Genomic DNA, 22642 nt, shown 5'->3' with positions numbered 1-22642 from the left:
ATAATCATCAAAGATAAATGATAGAAAATCACAAGTTTAAGATAACCTTTGATTTCCATTGGAAAAAAAATATAGCCGATTAACGAGTAGAATTGGTTGTAAGTGATTAGTTGATTAAAGAAAAACATTAATCTTTATCTCGATTCTCACTAATTAATTGTTAGCTGATGATCAGATGAAGAGAAACAAAGGAAAGAGAGCAATGGAGAGAGTAAACAAGAGAGAGAGAGAGAGAGAGAGAGAGAGAGAGAGAGATGAAAAGTGCGAATCGGAGAAAAGCTCAACTTCAGCCAAGGTTATTTTTCCGTTTGGATGATAGAAAATAAAAAAGAGAGATAGAAAGAGAGAGAAGATGAAGATAGACAGAGAGAAGGAGTAAGAGAGTGAGTCAACGAGTGAGCCGAGAGAGAGAGAGAGAGAGAGAGAGAGAGGAGAGAGAGAGTCTGTGAATCTGTGAGAAAAACAATCTAAAGTTTAGATTCAAACAATGTTTAGATTTTGAAATTTTCTCTTTTCAGATTTTCTGAAAAGTTCGTTCATGAGTGTTCACTATTCCATTTCCTCATGTTCTTCTTTTAATCTTGGCTTTAGGCCAATTTCTTTTTTCTTTAAGTGAAATGTCACTAATCTTAATCAACTTTACAGTTTCGAAAAAGTAAAAACTGATCACTGGTTATCCATAAAACTCTTAACAATTTCAACTCATTTTTTTTTCTCACTTTTTCTCTCACATCCTCAATACGCTACAAAGAAAAAAAAGTCAATATGGTTTCTTTGAAAATCTTATCATCGATTCATCTTAATCTGGTTCACATCTTATTTCATGTTTTCTTCATGTTAAATTGCCTTCTCACTGAATCATCTTCATCCTCGGTCAGAACTTTATCCTTACTCTCATCATTATCATCACCATCATCTTCATCATCTTCATTGAATATTAGTGAAAATTGTTTCCAATCATTGAAAAGTTACTTGGATTACAATTCAAACCAATCAACAGTATTTTCGTCACCAGGTAAGTTAATCAAATCAAATGGTTTCTCTTGATTGTTGTCACGAAATCAATGATTGTATTATATGTGATTTGAATCATTGATTATCAATGATAATCAATTCTCCCTCTCTTATATTTATTGTTCAATTAGAATCAAGTTTTCATGGACAATTTTCACCGATTCTGTTGATTAATAATCTTCGTTTAATTGGTTCATATGATGAATGTCTCGGAATCAATTTCAATTCTGTTGATCAGAATATCTCCTTCTTTGGAGTCTATTGCAGATCGAAACTTAAAATTTCAAATGTAAGTAATTAAAACGGAATCAATTGATTGTAGCTGATTAAATAATTTCTCTTAATCACTTAGATTAACCCTTTGATTGCCAATGAATCTCAGCAAATATCAATGGAGTTGTGTGCACCTTCAACATGTTCATCTTTGGATATTAAAAGTTTATTATCAAATCAGAATGAAGGTAAGAATCAGTTGATTCAATTGTTACAATTTAATTGTTATTCTCATCATTAATGCTTACAATGTGTCTGTTCACACTTTTGATTCACAAATTTAAGTTAACTATAACTAATGAGACAATTGATTGTCACCTAAATTAATCAGTTGAGGCAAAACCAATGCAAAGGTAAACATAATTAGCGATAAATTCAATTCCAAGGCAATTGAATGACTTAACAATCATTACGATTGACAATTAAATCAGAGCTCGAAAAGTGCGACAATTTAATCAGCTATTTATACAATTTACTCTTCACTTTACAAACAATTAAATCTTATTATCAACGGTAATCAAAGTAACCATGGTACTAATTTTAAATTCAGTTCAATTAATTAAAAACGTTTTTTATTTTCTTCACCGCAAAACTCATAAGTAAATAATTAATTGTTATGATTAATTAACCTAATTAGGGATCAGTTATTGTTTCATTTAAACATTTTAACAATTGATTAATTATCCACAATGAAAATGATCTCATGATATATCATGATTATTATCAGATTAATCAATTTGCTAATTAGATTTGATTAAATCTAATCCCATTTAATTGTTGACAAGTTCATTGATCTATTGGGATAATTATAAATAACAATGAAATTATATGTATATCAATGGGTAATCAACGTGTTTAATTATAATATAACAATTAAATTAATCGTAATTTGAACATTTACTAATCTTAATTTACTAATTGTTTGTCTAATTTGTAGTTATTGAAGTTGAGACAATTTCTTGTCATGGTCAATCAGTTCAAGTACTCGATGCCTCAGATATAATCGTTATGTAAGTGTGTTAATCAACAACAATTAAGAGTAAATTACCATCTCCTAATCAATGGTATTCTTTTAATCACAATCTTAATCTAGTTGTATCTTAATTATTCTTGGATTACTTACCGCACTTGGAACTTGTTTGTCCACTTATTTCCGGTTATGTGGACATAAACCTTTCAGAAAACGAGCTAAAATATTGATTGCATTTTCTGTTTATGAAAATTCATTGAAACTCATGGACACCAAAGTTTCCGAGAAAACGATCCGCTGTTTATTTGGACTAAGATTTTTGGCCCTTTGCTTTATCGTTCTAGGTCACACTTATTCCTATCATAGTCGCATATCCATAGGTGAGAATTGAAGAGAGAAAACGAAAAATTTTCTATCGAAAAAAAAACAAACCAATATGATTGATAAAATCGATAAACAATCATCCATATATATTATGTATACAATTACTCTTATTATCATCAGTTTGATTCTTTCAGTTGATCCAGAATCGGTTCGAAGTGGAATCAAGAAACTCTGGTTCCAAGTATTTCTCAATTTTACTCCGTGGGTTGATACCTTCTTCCTGATTAGTGGATTATTGGTTTGTTATGGAGGATTAAATAGCTTTGAGAAAATACATACACGAATAACTGATGATCAATCAATGATTCAATCCATTGGAAACTTTGTCAAAACAATTTCCTCATCAATAGCTCATAGATATTGGAGGTAAATATATATAATTGTTATCATCTCTTTTTCCCTCTCAATCTTTTTTTTCTCATCTCGTTTTATAATTAACTCGTTTTTCTTAATCATGATTCAGATTAACTCCAACCTTGGGATTCATCATTTGCATCTACATAGTTTCAGGTAAAATCGGATCTGGACCCGAATGGAGTCTCATGACGAGCATAAGTGATCCGTGCAAACAAACCTGGTGGAAGAATCTTATTTATATCAACAACTTTTTCTCTTCCAATGTGGTAATCAGATCATTTTAATCTTCGTAACGAAGCAACGAAACAAAAAAACAAACGTTTCGTTACAAGAAAAGAAGAAGAATAAACTTTTCTCCTTTTCTCTTTCTTTCTTTTCGCTTAAATTAATGAGTTAATTAACACAAATTAATTAATTACCTTTCTCTCTCTTTTCACCCACTCAATAAATTCCAGTGCATGGGACATACTTGGTATTTGGCGGATGATTTTCAATTTTATATCTTCTCCACGATAATACTTGTCTTTTTATCTTCAAGGTAACTGTTTATCCCTTTTTCGTTTTATTATATATTGTGAGGAGATAAATTTGATTATGATGATTTCCTTTGCTCTTCGTTCGGTGTAGAAAGATTCAAAACAATATCTCGACTGGTTGAAGGTGTATCGACATGTAGAATAGGGTTTTCTCCTGTATCTAAACGCTCATGGGTGATGATATACAAATTTATCAATTCGTTGAAAGTCAAACCTGAAAATATAAGTTGTTGCATAAACTCTATTTGTTGATTACTAAATCTCATCACTAAGTTCCAGATCAGCCAATTCGTCGTCCAGTATTAGTTCCAGAAACCAGTCTTCCGGTCCAGTTATCGATAGGTGATGCAAGATCAGTAGATCAATTATTTCTTGTATGGCTCCTTGAATCTGGATTACTACCGCTGTTAACTCTCTTAAGTGTTTTCCTATGGACATTCGAGTTTTGAAAACTTAGATCAATTTGATATCGTTGGTTTCGCCTGGAACCTAAAACTGTCGGTAGTTGCGGTGGTACTTACGTTGACCTTAGCAAAAGATTTCGATAGTTCTAGTAGCGATAATGATTCGTAAACTCTTGACCTTCGATGAAAAGCTTTATTATGTCTATGAATAATAATAGTATAGTGATGGGTCAATACAGGGTTATAATCGGTGCAGTTAATTGGCGAGCAATAATAGTTACTACAGATGGTAAAGTACCGTGAAAAGAAAATACTCTCAAGATAAATGTTGTCTCGTTGAAACGGTTATCCTTGAGGCGGAAGCTTAGCGTAATAAAGGTTACGACTGGTGATGGGAAGTACAATATTTAAGTTCGAATGCGATTCTTATGGCGAAGGATCGTAGGTTAAGGTTACTGGTTATGATGAGGTTTGATTATGATTACAAATATAAGATAAAAGGTATGCTAATATGGTTAAGGACCAAACAAATTTCCAATGACGGTGTCAATAATGGTAAAGGTTCGGAAGGTAATTGATAAGGAGTTGATAGATGGTTATGGTCAAGGTGAATGATCAAAGGTGATAATCTATAACTAAGTCTACTAGGTTAACTTGGGGTAATGGATCAATGGTACAAGTATAAGCATGCGAGGATTATGGATAAGGTGAAGGATCAATGGGTACGAAAAGAAAAATAAAAGGTAATACTCAAAAAGCCTAAGGCTTACCTTGTTGATGCTTTCCGCTGCGGGACAGTCTGAGAGGGGGTCGTGTGGTGGCTTAATAGGCCCAACTGGAGCAACGGCTCGAACACAAAAGGCGGTTCGGGGGAAAACACAAGGATGGCGGTGATGGCGGAGTTGGGGAGACACAGGGTTGGCGGAAACGGCGAAACCGGGGAACACAATTTATTTTAAAAATACACAAATAAACTTCTTAAAAATAAACTTCTTAAAAAGAAATGTAGCACAGAGAGAGAGAGAGAAAGATGAAAACAACAAATTGTTGATGTTGATGTTGACGCTGTTGAGCTTAAACTAACTTCGCAACCCTCTTTCTTTCTCTCTTTCTCTTATAATAATTCGGCCCATTGCGAAAGAGAAAAGACAGAGCAAAAGAAAGAGATTTGGCTCCCAAACAAAGAGAAAGAAAGAGCCTCTTTCTTAGGACCCCAAAGTTAATTGGATGCGATCTTAAACTTTTCCTGCTTTTCCTAGAGATGGTCATTTATAATGTCCACCTTTCTAATGCTTTCTCTCCTTCTAAAAGTAATTTAGTTTTCCTGCTTAATGTAGAAATGGAAAGTCATAAAGTTAATTTCCTGGAGAGGAGGAGTAAAGATGCAAACATATACTTCTCCTCTCTTGTCAATGTAAATCAAAATAAATGGGTTTTTAGGAGGAAAAACTCCCAGTAAAGTAAAAGTAATAAAAATAATAGCATTGGGGTGAGGAGGAAGGTTATGCTACCTTTGACCATTTAGATTTTTATCCCCTCACATCGGCTCCCCTCTTCAAAGGCTGATGTCCGCAGCAGCGTTTCATCTCCAAGGTTTACAAGTCACATTATAGCTTGGTACATTTCCAAAGGTTTGGAAAAGTATTGTCTTGGCGTACAATCCGAAAGAAAAATTCCGATTGAAAGTATCCTGATAGATAATTGGATTACAAGAATAGGTTAAGGTTAGATTAAATTGTAATATATATAAGGAAGGATTACAAATTTCCTTCTTTAATAAGAAGGGGGTACAATTTATTAAGGACGAATAGCTGATATCATGAGAGAGATGATCGAGTAAACGATTGCCAAGTAGATACCAATTGAGACCGTAACACATCCATACTTCAGGACTTTACGAGTAACGGCCAAGCATCGATTCGTTGGAACGTTGGCTGGATTTTCTTCGCCCACTTCAATATCTTCCATTATTCGATGGCTGTAGATATAAAAACAAAAAAACACATTTGGTTAAAGTTAAAAAGGGAATACAAAAATTTAATTTGTGAAATAGTGTAGGTGGAAGGGGGGAAGGTTGACAAATAGGGGAAAGAAAGGATCATTTGGAATTTGTTCATTCATTGTCAGAATCGTCCAACGCCATTTCTTCGTCTTCACTGAGCTCGAAGTCGTAGTCACGCTGCCAATACCCTAACTGGTTCCGAATTCCCACACCTTCAGGAATTTCTATGACGAATTCGTCTACACAAATCGGGTCTGGTAACTCGGTTCGGCTGCTATTTTTACCTATACCTGGCCAGAGTACAAATTCACCTTTACTCTTAGCCTCTTCCAAATATTTGGCTTTGGTAACCTCTGCAGCATAATGGTCTATCATTAGCAGTACGTGAAGACGAGGTAGTCTAGCTGGTCTTGTCTCGTACTTCCATAGAACATTAGTTCTCACATCGATGATACGATATCGTTTGAAAAGATACCAGGATGGATTGGCGACAAAGTGATAGAGATACACTTTATTGCCCTCTAATGTCGACCATAAGGAGTGATTTTCCTGTTCCTCTGTGTCTTGGAACAGTTTTGCCTCAACTTGATTGTAGAGTCTAACAGGAAATAGCAGCTCTTTGATTCTTGGAATTATCTCGCAAATCTGCTCAATTTCCTCGTAATATTTGGCCAACTTCTGGAAGGTTTTACGTGATTGTTTAGCTTCCTTGAGCTTTACCAAACAGGATCTAACTGCGATGGCTGAAAGGTACTTTAACGATAGAACTTCCTTTCTAGGGACCAAAGAAGCTGTATTGTTTTCACCATACTTCATTACCAGGACTCGTGCTTTGTGCATATAAGTTTGCAGCTCTATCTTATTGTTCCCTGTTTTCCACCATGGCCGGTTATCAGCAAACCACATATAATGAGTGTGCCACGTGGTTAAATTGTTTTTCTCGAAGATCAACGATAAATGATCTGTTTCGAACACGGGAACTATCGGGAGGCCTTGATCGTCACTCCATTTACGTGCAATACGAACTGGGTTCATGCTACCTAATGAGGGAAATTCAAAATAAGGACTAATTAACTACGCAAAAAAAAAACAAAAATTATCTAAACTTTGGTAACATGCGGAAATAAATAATTTATAATGTGTGTAAAGAGTTGAACATGCATAAGTGTTAAGTTTTGGATATATTTTGTTTTCGTAAATAAATGTTGGTGATAATAATAGTGTTTAAGATAAAATTGTAAAAGAGATTAGACAATATTTTTATGAGCTTGCTCAATCATATAGTGGTATCGATTTCTTTGTTTTGACAAACATCGCTCCAAAACTTGATTTCGCAATTGTAGATCCTCAATGTCACGCTGGTTTTTCTCTGCGATGTTATGAGCGCACGTTACCAGTTCAGTTAGGTATTTAACTGTGTCTGGCCTAACTGAGTCTGAAGTATAAGGTAGCGAGGATCGATAGCTACTTAGTTTATGTTGTTGTTCCAACAAGATGACGATTAGTTTAATCATAACGTGGATAATTAACTTTATCTCCTGATCACGATGAGTCCCTTTTCGAAGTGTAGGCCGTGAATCTATCTCTATTAGATTCTCGTAGATGTGTGGTGACGGCGCTCGACTCTCGGGATCAGGCGTTGGTTGTCATATCATCTCAAAGTTAGGTGGTGGCATCTTCTGTCGAACATAATAATTTGCTCTGTGATGCCTTGTGGATACCAGAGTAATTATCTTAGCTATCAGGGTGATGATAATAAAAGCGACCAGCGCGATTATGGTGATTATCATGAGTTGAACTTCCTTTATCTTCAGTATCGGTCGGTATAACTCCAGGCGAAGCTGTCGACACTTTTGATCCAAAGTACACGATCTAGGTGCGAGATCCTCATACCCGCATGTCTCTATGGCCGTTGATGTGTAATTTAGCGCTTTAAATATAGAGGAGGTTACTCTGCCCTCATCCCATTCGGCAATGGCTTCATTGATCAGCTTATGGTATTCCTCGGCCTTGGTTGTAAGTGATGAGACGGCAGACTGAATTTCTATTGTTGAATTTGCAAGAGAGAGACTTATAAGACGATATCTTTCGGAGCTGTATTTACTCCTGCGTCTTCTTGCCGGTTTTATTTTATATTGCATTATCTCAAAATGCTTAAATTTTGCTGAACCATCCCTTCCGTTACATTTATTAATCAGGGGCATCAGAAAGACGTCTTGAAGGCGCTGGCGACAAAGACTCAGGACGTAATCGTTTAGATCTTCCAGTTTCTCGCATGGATCTCCGTAATTTATCACTAAACTCAGGTCATTTGGTTTTGACGAGCATTCCTCCGCATCAACAACCAGTATTAGTGTGGCGGTGACCAGCAGGACTTTCTGGAGTTTCCTGCTCTTTCTAGGTGCTCTTTGACTGTTTATCGAACTCTCATCATCTGCTGAAATATCAGATAGCCCGGTGGAGAACACGGGGCGGGGTCTCTGTTGTCGTAGTTGTTTAGTTATGCGTTGATAAACGAAATAGCCTATCACCATTAGATTGATGACGACTATAATGGTTGTCATTAAAGAACTGGTGGTCACAATTTCCTTTGACCATGTTTTCCCATCGATCAGTTCATTTAGTCGATCATCTGTTTTGGAGAAGTCGTATTGATGTAGGTCGGGCATTAACATGAAGTTGATTCTATGAGAAAACTTTGAAACAAACTCTAATTTGCCAGTTGCTTTCAATGTCTTGAAATTGTAGCGTCGGAAGCCAACGTTGAACGGTACATCGTTGTGCAGAATGAATGGAAAATTTGGACAGGGGTAATGGACGTTGTACAAAGTTATGTTTTGCCAACGACAGTAAAGGTAATTGAAACTATTGAAGTTTTTAATCTGGACCACATCCTCTCCTGTGATCTTCACAATATCTCTACATGGTTGTTCTTCCCAATATTTGTCAGCGTTTCTCTCCTCTTTCTGATTTTCTTGGACACAAATGTTTTCATGTGGACTTAATACAATATCGTCATCATTTAGATGATTGTTTATTATCGTGATACAATCCGTTTTCTCCTCATATATGATGTGTCTGGGGCCAACGTAAATGGTAGGGCAAAGATCACCGTCTTCATTTTTGTTATAAATGGTGAATGGATCCGCTTTCATCACTTTTAAAGATGCTTGGACTCCTGACATTTGAAACTCGAATTCCAAGTCTTTTCTTATGGTATCTATGTGACAGCGAAGGGGTCGAGCCAATCTGATAGGACAATCATCGCAAGGGACACTGACGTTAAAAATTCTGAAGAGGCTTTCATCTACCGTATTTTTATTCCAACTTTCTTTGATTTTGAGCAGATTCTCCTTAAATAGTAATAGATTGGCCGCTAGGTGAGAAACTTCTGGAATCGCATATGGTAGTGTGGATTTGAGTATTTCTATGTCTTTTTCAACGTTATTTAGTCGGCTGTGTGCCACTTTTAGCGATTCTTTCAGCAATTCTGTAGCTTCTTTGAACTTGTTTTCTAGTTCGGTAAGGTTTCTGGACAACTCGTTTATTCTTCCGTGCCCAGTTATACCCGTGACGAGTCCGGCAGTGGCGATAGCACCCACGGAAAACAGTCCAACTATGGTTACTATTGCAATGATCGTAAGAGTGAAAACTTCTTTCTTTTCTCGCGTTAATCTTCGATCTCTTTCTCTGTGGAAACTTATCGATTTCCCTTTTGCTTTGGCGGGTTGATCACAAAATTCTTGTATTGGCTTAATGAAGTCGTCTTCGAATGCACCCAAACACCACTCCTTCAAAATTTCTGTGCGATTTAGATCCAAAAAGTAATTCCCTTCAAAAATGCCACAGGGGTCTTCATAACTAATCTCTAATCGCACTCGTCTGATCCCCGTTACAATTGGGTGATCTGTCTCCCTCCAGAGTAATGGACTCGATTTCTCAAATGATCCTAACGCGCTCACTATGAGACCGAGTAAGAAGGCAATCATAATGACAGTTGGTGATCCAAGAGAGTAGTACGCCAGTCGTCTTGGAGGTTTTCTGATGCGTTTTATGACTCTAGGGTGGTTGAAATTTCGCTTGCTGGAGAGTCTGATGAGTCGAAATTTGCTTCGGTGCTATCATGAGAGGTATTTTGGTTCTCTTCTTCTCGATCAATTGGTAGCTCCTCTCTTGGCGTTGAATAGACATTTTCATCTGGAATGGTAGTGGCTTCATCTGAATCCTCAGCTATAGGTGATGGTGGTGGAGCTGCCTGGTCTTCAGCCCATGGGTCAAATTCTAGATCTTCATATTCGTAAATTTCTGTTTCATCATCATCTTGGTTAATTGATTCAGCCGAGATAGGGACACGTTCATTGTACGGTTTCATGCGGCTAACATGGACGAAATCGGCTTTTTGTTTCCCACTTACGGGCTTAACCTCGTAAACTACGGGACTAATTTGTTTCGTTACCTTAAAAGGTCCGTGATAACGGTGTAGAAGTTTCGTTGATTTACCAATTTTTCTTATTGGTGTGAAGATTAACACCAAATCTCCTTGGGCATAAAGAACATCTCTTCTTTTGATATTTTCATGCCTGATGGCAGCAACTTGGTGCTGAGTAACATTTTGCCTGGCTAAATCTCTTGCCTTGTCAATAAATGATTTGAAAGTGGCACAATACTGATCGACATCTTGGATTCCCGTGGAAGGTAATTTGCATACTGAGTCACAAGGCAACCTTGCCTCTCTTCCATGAACCAAGAAGAATGGTGTGAAATTTGTCGTTGCCTGAACTGAGGTGTTATAAGCAAATTGGATTGGCTTGAGTGATCGATCCCAATCTTTCTGGGTCTGACTAACATACATTGAGATCATAGTGGCTAATGTTTTGTTAAATCGTTCGACTAGTCCATTGCATTGGGGATGGTAAGCTGTGGTCTTCACGTGTTGTGTCCGAGTAATCAAGAAGATATTTTTCATAAGTGCTGAGGTGAAGTTTCGTCCTCTGTCTGTTAGCACTTTATCAACGGCACCGTGGCGACACAGAATATCATTCACGAAAAATTTCGCTGTTTGCCAAGCATCAGCCAAAGGTAAGGCTCCTATTTCAACATATCGAGTCAGGTAATCGGTTCCCACTATTATGTATTTGTTTCCTGACTCTGACAGCGGGAAGGGCCCAAGTATGTCCATCCCCACCAATTCCCATGGTCCTCCGACGGCAATCGGATTTAATAAACCCGCTTTTAGTTGAGTTGGCTGCTTCTTGGTCTGACAATCTCGACAAGAAGTAACGTAATGATAGGTGTGCTCCTCAAACTCGGGCCAATAGTAACGGTTCTGTATTTTACTCAGTGTTTTCTTCACTCCCAGATGGCCTCCACTCGTTGGATCATCGTGACAAGAGTAAAGTATATCTTCAATATATTTTTCTGGGACGCACAGACTCAAAGCAATCTTATTATTGTATTTAGTCCTTTTGTAGAGGATTCCTCCGACTATAGTGTACTCTCGGATAGTGGCGTACTCTTCCGGGCTTAGCGAATCAATCTCCTCTACCATTTTTATTATTGGTTTCCAGTGTTTATCCTTCCTCTGCCATTCTTTCAACTCGGGTAGATTTATCTCTTCGTCAATGAGCAGAAGATAATCTTCTAGTTCCTTGCGTTTGCTTCATGCTCAACTGGCGCTCTGGAGATACAGTCAACATCTTTGTGTAATTTACCACTCTTGTAAACTATCGTCATGTCATATGGCTGCAATTGTAGTGACCATTTAGCTAAACGGGAGGGTAGAGTCTTCTTCGATCGTAACCAACAGAGGGCACAATGGTCTGTTGCGACCGTAAAACTTCGTCCACAAAGGTACGTGCGGTACTTTTCAACAGCCCAAACGATGGCAAGGCATTCCTTCTCAGTCGTCGAGTAATTTAGTTCGGCTTTGTTCAACAATCTGCTAGCGTAGCTTATTGGGTGATGTACTCCATTGTCGTTATGAAGCAGGATTGCTCCAAGGCCATACCCACTTGCATCAGCTCTGAGCTCTACTGGCTTCTTTGGGTCATAGTGGGTGAGTACGGGATATTCGGTTAACGCTCTTTTAATCTCATTGAAAGCTCTCTCCTGATTTTCATCCCAGATGAAAGGTTGTTCCTTCCGCAATAGTTGTGTTAATGGTCTAGCAACAATAGAGTAGTTTTTGATGAACCTTCGGTAGTAACCGCTACAGCCGAGGAATCTCCTTAGTTCGGTTATGTTTCTTGGTTGCTTCAGATGGCTAATGCCTTTGATTTTATCGGGGTCCATTTTTATGCCGCTGGCATCGATTCTATGACCTAAGTAGGCTACCTTGTTGACAGCAAAAATACACTTGCTAGGTTTAATCGTTAGTCCCGCTTCGGCCAATCTCATTAGTACTCGATCTAGCCTTAGTAGAAATGATTCCATCGTTGGTCCAAACACTACGATATCGTCGATATAACAGAAACAGTCCGAGTATTTTAGCCCTGATAAAACAGTATCTAGAACTCGCTGGAAAAAGGAGGGTGCCACAGAGAGTCCAAACGGCAGATAATTGAAGCAGTATAATGAGTCCTGGGTGGTAAATGATAGAATGTGTCGATCCTGTTCTCTTACGGGAATTTGCCAAAACCCGCAATTTAGGTCAATAGTTGCGAAGTATTTTGAACCTTGTAAATAGGAAAGGATATCCTCAATAGATGGTAACGGATATGAATCTTGACGAATGATTTGGTTCAATGCCCTAAAATCCACGCACATTCGAGCGCTTCCATCTGATTTGCTTACAAGTACAACTGGAAAAGCATATGGACTTCGACTATGTGAGATAATTCCAAGTTCTAATAGCTCACTGACTTGTTTCTGTATTTCTTGGCGTTGTGAAAGTGAGTATCTGTATGGAGACATGTGTATTGGTCGATTGTCCGTCAATTGGAGTGAGAATTCAGCCATGTTACATTTACCAATGTCCTTCTTGTCGTAAGCGAAAACTTTTTCATAATTTTTGAGTACATTAACCAAATTTCGTGTCTCCTGCTCCGATAATTCAGCTCCAACATTTATTTTTCCATCGCCGAAGTTGATTTCCTTTATCGTTTCCTCAGTTAGATTTTCCTCCTCCTTCTCGTGAATGGAGAAAGCGACCTCTTCCTCATAGTGGTCGTAAGCGGTAACTCCTGCTAAGCATAAACCGATAGGTACAGTTCTTGTGATGTTACTGGTATTTGTCATGGTCACTTCCGATTTCCCGTTCTCAAATCTGAGAATTTTGTCTCTCACTTCCAGTCCATACTCATCCTTGACTTGACTCATTTCATAGAGCTTCCCCCACTTGAAAGTGTTATCATCGTGATCAGCTAGCATAGCCTTGATTATCTTAGTGCCTCCTGGTGGCAAAATGTGTCTATCTAGACTTATCAATCTTATCGGATAGAAAGGTTCCATTACACAACCGCATACCGGTTGGGCCTCATCTTTTAACCTTCCGAAATCACATGTTCCGTCCGTCCAATCGATCTTCAGTCCTGCCAATTTATTGAAATCATTTCCCAGCAATAGATCAAAGGTGAAATCCTTCACCACGAGAGCGTACACGAGTATTCCAGGGTTACATGAATTTGTTGTAGTGATGGTCGTTGCAATTTCGCCAACAATTGGAATGGGTCCAGTGACAGAGGTGATTTTACGTCCGCAGTCCTTGTTAATTGGTTTGCCAATTTTCTCGGCCAATTTCAAGTCAATTACAGTTGCCATCGAACCCGTGTCCACCACTGCTGACATTTGAATACCTTCAATGATCATCTCTTTGTAGAGCATGTTGCTCCGCCTCCCGTTTCCTTCGACCTGGAGTGAAATCAATGCAGTATCATTTGGTAGTCCTTGTTGGTTTGGGTTGTTAGAGTTGGGATTCTGTTCACCTCCGACTGGGGCAGCCCTTTGGCTTGCCTGATTACCTTGCCAACCTTGATGTTGTTCTCGGTAATTTGTATTATAGTTATTTTGGTTGTATCTTGGACCCGTTTGAGCCCATCCGTTATTGTAGTTATGGTTGTAGTTTGGTTGATTAAATGGTCGATACGACAACTGGTTATATTGTTGATTATTGTAGTTTCTTTGATATGGTGGCTGGTTATTGTTTCTTTGATTATTTTGTTGATTATTATTTTGATTATAGTTGAAACTTTGGTTCTGCTGATTAAATGACGGGTTGTTATTTGGTCGGTATCGATTTTTGCGGTTTATTTCTTCGGTTGAAGTCACAATTATTAGCTTTATGTCCCACCTTTCCACATTGCCAACATACTGGCTCGCCTTGTCCGTTTCTGGTATTATTTCTATTATCTGCTTCTCTCATCATTTTTGTCATTCGTGACTCAGATTTCTCGACCACTTTGTCCACTACATCTTTCATAACTGTTGCCATGACTTCAGCGATCCCTTTGGAATCTAAAGAGTTCAGATTCTCATTACCATAACCATTAGCTTTGAACCCTCGTTCAATTAACTTGGCCTTGACAGCCAATTCATCCACTGTTTCGGACCCGTGAACATATAATTGCCTGACGATCTCAGGATTCATTCCCTTCTGAATGTGATGGATTTTCTCTTTCTCGTCCATTTTACTATTTATTCTATTACACAAAGCTTCTTTCGATAGAATATAATTGGCCACTGGTTCGTTTACTCCTTGGATCCGTTGCTCAAGAGTCTCTCTTAAATAAGTCTGTTGATCAACTGGCAAAAACTGTTCTTTAAATAACTTTTCAATAACATTCCACTCAAACGAGCTTCCACTAATCTTAACATTGAACCAGTCCCGAGCGACCCCCGATAGAAAAGTAGGCAACTTAACGACCTTTGCATCCTCATTCCATTTATTCGACTTAGCAATATACTCGAATTCTTCCAACCATCGAACGACATCTTGACTTGGGCTTCCAGAAAAATTTTCCAATTTACGAGTTCCATGACCACTCAGCGTCATTTGCAGTGACTCCATAATAAGGTTTCGTACATCGTCCGCTGACAAAGTTCCACTGGGAGTTTTAGGCTCCATAGTATATTCTGTAAATATTTGATTATTTGTTTGAAAAAGTTAGAGGGGAAAAAAATGAGAGAGATAAAAATGTAGATTATTAAGATTCGGATAATTCAATAAAATTTTGATTAACGATCAAATTCAGTTCCCCAACAGCATCCGTAGCAGCTTCTCATCAGCTCTTGGTTGACAGCTCTACATGTAAAGTAAACGATTATGAATTCAGTTAATATTCCAATAAGTAGAATTAAAAGTTCAATAGTTTCCATAAATTTATTACTACAATATGAGTTGATATTATTTTCTTACGTGTTATTTCCTTTGGAAGGTGACTTACTAGAGCAATTTTATTTTATTTTTTTTTTTTTTTACTTACTTAAATATCCAGGAAATATATCGTTGACCTGGCGAAGACACCAAAAATGTGAGGAGATAAATTTGATTATGATGATTTCCTTTGCTCTTCGTTCGGTGTAGAAAGATTCAAAACAATATCTCGACTGGTTGAAGGTGTATCGACATGTAGAATAGGGTTTCTCCTGTATCTAAACGCTCATGGGTGATGATATACAAATTTATCAATTCGTTGAAAGTCAAACCTGAAAATATAAGTTGTTGCATAAACTCTATTTGTTGATTACTAAATCTCATCACTAAGTTCCAGATCAGCCAATTCGTCGTCCAGTATTAGTTCCAGAAACCAGTCTTCCGGTCCAGTTATCGATAGGTGATGCAAGATCAGTAGATCAATTATTTCTTGTATGGCTCCTTGAATCTGGATTACTACCGCTGTTAACTCTTAAGTGTTTTCCTATGGACATTCGAGTTTTGAAAACTTAGATCAATTTGATATCGTTGGTTTCGCCTGGAACCTAAAACTGTCGGTAGTTGCGGTGGTACTTACGTTGACCTTAGCAAAAGATTTCGATAGTTCTAGTAGCGATAATGATTCGTAAACTCTTGACCTTCGATGAAAAGCTTTATTATGTCTATGAATAATAATAGTATAGTGATGGGTCAATACAGGGTTATAATCGGTGCAGTTAATTGGCGAGCAATAATAGTTACTACAGATGGTAAAGTACCGTGAAAAGAAAATACTCTCAAGATAAATGTTGTCTCGTTGAAACGGTTATCCTTGAGGCGGAAGCTTAGCGTAATAAAGGTTACGACTGGTGATGGGAAGTACAATATTTAAGTTCGAATGCGATTCTTATGGCGAAGGATCGTAGGTTAAGGTTACTGGTTATGATGAGGTTTGATTATGATTACAAATATAAGATAAAAGGTATGCTAATATGGTTAAGGACCAAACAAATTTCCAATGACGGTGTCAATAATGGTAAAGGTTCGGAAGGTAATTGATAAGGAGTTGATAGATGGTTATGGTCAAGGTGAATGATCAAAGGTGATAATCTATAACTAAGTCTACTAGGTTAACTTGGGGTAATGGATCAATGGTACAAGTATAAGCATGCGAGGATTATGGATAAGGTGAAGGATCAATGGGTACGAAAAGAAAAAAAAGGTAATACTCAAAAGCCTAAGGCTTACCTTGTTGATGCTTTCCGCTGGGACAGTCTGAGGGGTCGTGGTGGCTTAATAGGCCCAACTGAGCAACGGCTCGAACACAAAAGGCGGTTCGGGGAAAACACAAGGATGGCGGTGATGGCGGAGTTGGGGAGACACAGGGTTGGCGGAAACGGCGAAACCGGGGAACACAATTTATTTTAAAAATACACAAATAAACTTCTTAAAAATAAACTTCTTAAAAAGAAATGTAGCACAGAGAGAGAGAGAGAAAGATGAAAACAACAAATTGTTGATGTTGATGTTGACGCTGTTGAGCTTAAACTAACTTCGCAACCCTCTTTCTTTCTCTCTTTCTCTTTTATAGCCAATTCGGCCCATTGCGAAAGAGAAAAGACAGAGCAAAAGAAAGAGATTTGGCCCCCAAACAAAGAGAAAGAAAGAGCCTCTTTCTTAGGACCCCAAAGTTAATTGGATGCGATCTTAAACTTTTCCTGCTTTTCCCTAGAGAGATGGTCATTTATAATGTCCACCTTTCCTAATGCTTTCTCTCCCTTCTAAAAGTAATTTAGTTTTCCTGCTTAATGTAGAAATGGAAAAGTCATAAAAGTTAATTTCCCTGGAGAGAGGAGGAGTAAAGATGCAAACATATACTTCTCCTCTCTTGTCAATGTAAATCAAAATAAATGGGTTTTTAGGAGGAAAAACTCCCAGTAAAGTAAAAGTAATAAAAATAATAGCATTGGGGTGAGGAGGAAGGTTATGCTACCTTTGACCATTTAGATTTTTATCCCCTCACAATATAATATAATATAAGAATATATTTGAAAGTTTAATTGCTCGATCATTACAATTAACATGTTCTTTTGTTTTTTTTGCAACTAATTAGTGTACCTTTCATTGGATTCTCCATAACTGGCTCAGCGATTTTCGCTTCTATCGTGGCGACTGCGGTGATCACTTTTATCACTCATTCGTCGGCGACTACGTTAGCAGTTCCAATAATAAGTGGAGCTGTTCAAACGATTGAAGAAGTTCATCTTTACGTTTGGCCTTTTTTCCGAATCGGACCTTTTCTCATTGGAATACTTCTTGGTTATTTTATGCTTAAACATGGAGATCTTGTAGTTTCAAAGGTGAAGCTTTTTTCCTCGAAAATTTTCCTCGGAATTTAATTAACTTTGATATTAATTTGATTTTCTTTGGATATATATATCACATTCACCATTCAGAGAATCAATTTGGCTTTGTGGTTCTTATGTTTATCTACGGTCAGTGTAATCACCATGGCCTCTTATCGATGGGCTAATGGTCATCCAGCGTCTCTTTTTGAATCAGTTGTCTACAGTTCGTTACATCGTATCATTTGGTCGATATGTTGGTCTTACATGATTGTTTCATGTCACTATGGTCACTGTCCACTTGTTAACGGGATTCTGGGCTGGAGTGCATTCATACCTTTAGGAAAATTAACATATCATGCATATCTAATTCATTTATTATTTATTTACATTCACATTTCAGCAAATCGATCAATTATTTATTTCTCTCATTACAACATGGTAAGAAAACTCAATCGACAGAATCTTTGGTGAATCGTATCGTTCAAATGTAAACTGATATTTACTTTTCTCTCTCTCTCTAGTTTATCCTTTTTCTAGGCTATTTGACAATTTCTATGATTTTTAGTTATGTATCTGCGATCCTTTTTGAATTACCTTTCGCTAATTTGAAAAATATTTTTTGGCCTGAAAAACCTAAAGACTGCGAACCCACGAACGGCCATTTATCCGCAAGCCAATCAACTTGCCATTCGAATCACTATCAAAGTGAAACAATTGACGATCGAGTTGTTAATCTATTTCCTGCCAAAAATGTGACACAAAACAACAACGTTTCGAGTATTTTGGTCTATTAGGCCAATTAACACGATTCGAAAAGAAAATAAAACTTATCAAGTTTTTCTTTTAGTATTCTAAAGTAACAAATGTACCATAAATTGTAATAAATTATAATTAACATCTTAACGATTCACATTTGATTAAATTTAACTTCGATAATCATTTAAAATGATCAGTAAACTTTCATTGAATTTGGTACCAAATTTAATCAGCTGAACATCTCAGCTGATTAACGATCAACATTGAGGTTTGTTTACATTCGTATGAGCGCCATCTTTTATCTCGTTAAAGTAGTTTAGAGTTGCAATTAGAGAATAGAAAAAATAATTAATCTTTTAATTTAATTGTGACAAGAAAATTAAAGATAATCTAAAGATATTTACATGTAGAATATAAGAGAAAAGGAGTTGAAAACAAAAAGATTCAGAATATTAATACAAACGGAAAGCGAAAAAAAAGTTTTTTTGGAAAATAATTGTTGATGTTTATCCAAATTTATCTTATCAATTTAATTGTTGTTTGTTGATTGTGTTAATTAGAAAAGCCAACAGCTTTTGAACACGTTGGGTTTTATCAATTTCTCTGATTGTCGAGGGTGAATTTGTGGATAATAACGACGATGGTGAAGGAGAATCGTTGAATTTGCTGGACGAAGAGGTGGAATCAGATGGAATCGATTCTTATAACGGAAATGATGGATAACGGGAACATTAGAACTCGTAGTTACATGGACATTATTAACAACACGTTTTCGACGATATTTAGCACCAGAATTACCTCCTAATTTGAATATTGGACCTAAAGAGAAAAGAAAGAAAATTTTCTTTATAATTAACTCTGTTTATCTAACAATTAATCGCAAAATCTTTAATCAGTGTTTTTCGCTTGAAAACAATTTAGCATAAAAAGCAAACCGATAAACCTTAAAGCTATTAATAGATTAAATTATAATGATTAATATCAACATTAATCATTAATTGAAACCATTTTAATACTTTCAAAGTTAATTAGTAAACTACAATTAGTATATATATTTGAGCCTTAAAATTAATTAACGCTTTAATCAATGAACACTAAATTAAGTTATAAGTTAAATATACATAATAAATCATTAATCATGATTATAACTGTTAACTTGAAAATGAATCAAAATTGTTAACAATTTAACCTGAGGGCATTTTCTCAACAATATATTAATCGTCAATGTATTGATTAAACTTTAAAGAAAATTGTTAATCAATTTTGTTTTCTTGTTGTTTTCTGATCAACAAAAATAATCAGGTAAATTAATTTAATTTGATTTACTAAATTGTTGTTGATTTAAAGTTATCGATTAATTTGATTAATAGTCTGAAGATGGTGATGATTACTAGAGTGGAGAAATTTAAAAATTGTGATTAAGTGAAAAGATGATCAAGATGATTAAGATGATCACCAATTGTTGTTGAGATGAATAATATTACCGTTAGAATGGAGTTAAAGTTAACTAACCCGGTATTTGGAAATGAGATGAATTAAGAAATTGTGATGATGATTAAGAATAAAGAAGATGTGGCTATTTAGATTAACACTATTCTCAACTGACCACTTCAATTTTTTCGTTAACAATAAAGAAAAGAAAAAGAAAAAGAAATGAAAACTCATGATGATGTTACTATTTGAGGGAATTGAGACTGAGAGGGAGGATGAATGGGGTTAGGTTACGATTTCATTGAGGTAAAAGAAGAAAGAAAAAGAGAAAGATAATTATGATGATGATGATGATGATTAAAAAAAGATAAATTAAAGGGAGAGATCAACTTACTTGATATAAAATCCGATTTTTGGGTAGGATTGGTCAATTTCGTGACTGACCTTTCATCTTGATTATCCGTTACAGAGTCAACATAAGCCTCTGCCAAGAATGAAAAAACTAAAAGGGTTTTCAGCATGAAGATAATCATGATGATCATGAGGAAAGAAGGGTAAAGGGAGAAGGAAATAGATGAAAAAGGGATGAAGATGGAGGGAAGATGAAGATGATAATATAGTTGTAAGAGAATAGGGAAGAGAGGGAGAGAGAAAGTAATAAAGAAAAGGTATAAATGGTTGGTTAATCTTTTAGAAAAAAAAAGTTCTCATTCATTTTCTCTGGCAATTCAGGGATCTCTTCATCTTTTGTATATTCCATTCAAACTTATTTGTATTCTTGGTGCAAGAACCGGAAGAGTTGGAGAATAGCCATCATGATGATGATGGTGATGAGAATCATCTTAATTTTGATTCAATTGTACTTTAATATGAAATTCTGACCTTACCTGAATCCACGTTGAGATTTTCTTTTACCGAAGTTCGAAAAACTTTTAATCTTATCGATCGAGCTAACGATTCAACCTCATCTCTTGACACTTTACTTCGATTCATAAGATCTATTTTATTCTGTACTAAGGCCATCGGAATAGAACCACATTCATATTCGACCTTTTTTTTCCAATTTCGAACTGAATCAAATGATTCTCGATCTGTCGTCGAAAAGACAATCACACAAGCTTGAGCACCTACGAAACGAAGGGGCAAAAAATATCATCGAAAACAGTTAATCACGAATTCGAAACTAAATCAGTTTCGTCTCATTCATTTCAACACAATTAAACGAAACCCAATTAAATGATTAGTTAATTTTGTATTATAATTAAGAGGATATCGAGAGAGAGAGAGAGGTAAATGATATGTCATCAGGATTTAATTTCCTCCCTCAGGTTATATCAACTGAATTGATTCAATGTCAAACTGTTAATTATACATATTAAATCTAATTGTTATAATAATGTCTTCTCATGCTGATTCAGTTGGATAATATCATGACAGTCAGTTAATTGTCTTCATGAAACTAAAATTAAATTGTGATCCTAAAAAGTCAAAAGTTTCTCACATTCAAAATATATAATAATTCATTGTTTAATTGCTGTATTTAAGTAAATTTAAAGTCAAAACAATTTAGAGTAGGTTAGAAATTGATTGTGAAGAAAGGAATTAACTTTAATTAAACTAATCACTACATCGATTCCATAACTGTGATGATGATCATGGTATTGATTAAAGGGATTTATCTCATCTGGCTTGAGGGATTAAATCAATCAAACTAAAGAAATTAAGTCAAGTCAACACTTAACTTATAAGAGATACAATATAAAGACTAAACACTTTAATTGGTTACAATTAACTTAATCATGATATCGGTTACATACTGACCTCTGTAATATGCTTTGGTTAGAGCATCAAACTCCTCTTGACCAGCAGTGTCCCAGAGCATTAATCTGATTTCTTGACCATGAGTTCTGAGTATTAGAAAGAGAATGGTGTAAATAGATAATCCGAAATCACTTATATAATAAATAAATCAATTGAAAATCAGAATGGAATCAATTTAATCTCACTTGACAGTTCTTTCCAAGAAATCAACACCCAAAGTTTTTTTGTACTCGTTGGTGAAAATACCATTACAATAGCGTTGAATTAACGATGATTTACCCACGATTCCATTGCCGACAAGCACAACCTAAATCACGTTGAGTAAACACCAACAATTAAAGATGAAAATTTGATCAATGAAAACAAAATAAAACCAAACAAAACATAAACAACAATTTACCTTGATGGTTGATTCAAAATCGTCATCTCTCATTATATTATTGACAAAAAAACAATGATAAAGAGAGAGAGTGACAGAAATTTAAATTATCCAAAAGTTAAATTAGAAAATTAAACACAGAAAATAAATTGTTGATATTAATACGAAAATAGGACATTATTATTGTTGAGAAAAGTTTACCAATTTAACATCAATCAGTGGACATTGTTCAGTATTTAGGGTCAGGGTAATGATGAAATTCGGGTGATGATGAAACAAAATTTGATTCTAATGTGAATTTAGAATAAGAGTCAACAAGGATGATGATGATGATGATGAGCAAGAGAATTGAAGATGATGATGATGATGATGATGATGATAATGATCTCTTACATTGGGGCTGATCTAATGTTCAGACCGGTTCTAAGGTTCTAACGGTTTCTTTAGAACTCGTTTCCAAGGCAACCAATTTGTTCATTCTTCATCTTCCTCCAGTGAATCCACTCCTTGAGGTTTAATTTAGTAATTTGGTTAATTGTTGACCAACATCACATAACTGTCTTACAATTACTCCAACACGGTGACCCTAAAATACATAACGGTAATGATAATTTCATT

At 36.0% G+C, this 22642-nt stretch overlaps 2 protein-coding genes across 2 annotated transcripts; one reads left to right on the top strand and one right to left on the bottom strand.

Annotated features, from left to right (window-relative positions):
* Nucleotides 1-472: 472 nt before the first annotated feature.
* On the top strand, nucleotides 473-18540 carry LOC128389624 (O-acyltransferase like protein-like). Its single transcript, XM_053349242.1, has 11 exons — nucleotides 473-1015; nucleotides 1146-1303; nucleotides 1367-1475; nucleotides 2225-2297; nucleotides 2381-2637; nucleotides 2776-3007; nucleotides 3105-3264; nucleotides 3454-3536; nucleotides 17403-17649; nucleotides 17746-18075; nucleotides 18159-18540. Exons 1-11 carry the CDS (start codon nucleotides 766-768, stop codon nucleotides 18429-18431), a joined length of 2172 nt encoding a protein of 723 aa, XP_053205217.1. The 5' UTR covers nucleotides 473-765; the 3' UTR covers nucleotides 18432-18540.
* A 167-nt stretch (nucleotides 18541-18707) lies between these two features.
* On the bottom strand, nucleotides 18708-22554 carry LOC128389632 (ras-related protein Rab-23-like). Its single transcript, XM_053349251.1, has 6 exons — nucleotides 22046-22554; nucleotides 21831-21952; nucleotides 21646-21731; nucleotides 20712-20951; nucleotides 20219-20326; nucleotides 18708-19212 (listed from the first exon to the last, which is right to left on the bottom strand). Exons 1-6 carry the CDS (start codon nucleotides 22076-22078, stop codon nucleotides 18950-18952), a joined length of 852 nt encoding a protein of 283 aa, XP_053205226.1. The 5' UTR covers nucleotides 22079-22554; the 3' UTR covers nucleotides 18708-18949.
* Between the last annotated feature and the right edge of the window lie 88 nt (nucleotides 22555-22642).

This window comes from Panonychus citri, unplaced genomic scaffold, assembly GCF_014898815.1.
Source record: "Panonychus citri isolate SS breed McGregor unplaced genomic scaffold, ASM1489881v1 Contig00109, whole genome shotgun sequence".
Taxonomy (NCBI): domain Eukaryota; kingdom Metazoa; phylum Arthropoda; class Arachnida; order Trombidiformes; family Tetranychidae; genus Panonychus; species Panonychus citri.
The sequence above is the reverse complement of the archived record's forward strand: the minus strand, read 5'-3'. Positions and strand labels throughout refer to the sequence as shown.

Coding starts and splice junctions, on each gene's coding strand:
- LOC128389632 (XM_053349251.1), bottom strand. CDS start 22,078: ATGAGAGATGACGATTTTGAATCAACCATCAAG. Junction 21,732..21,830: donor TTCTTGGAAAGAACTGTCAA/GTGAGATTAAAT, acceptor TCTAATACTCAG/AACTCATGGTCAAGAAATCA. Junction 20,952..21,645: donor AACCAAAGCATATTACAGAG/GTCAGTATGTAA, acceptor TTCGTTTCGTAG/GTGCTCAAGCTTGTGTGATT.
- LOC128389624 (XM_053349242.1), top strand. CDS start 766: ATGGTTTCTTTGAAAATCTTATCATCGATTCATCTTAATCTGGTTCAC. Junction 1,016..1,145: donor AACAGTATTTTCGTCACCAG/GTAAGTTAATCA, acceptor TTGTTCAATTAG/AATCAAGTTTTCATGGACAA. Junction 1,476..2,224: donor ATTATCAAATCAGAATGAAG/GTAAGAATCAGT, acceptor TCTAATTTGTAG/TTATTGAAGTTGAGACAATT.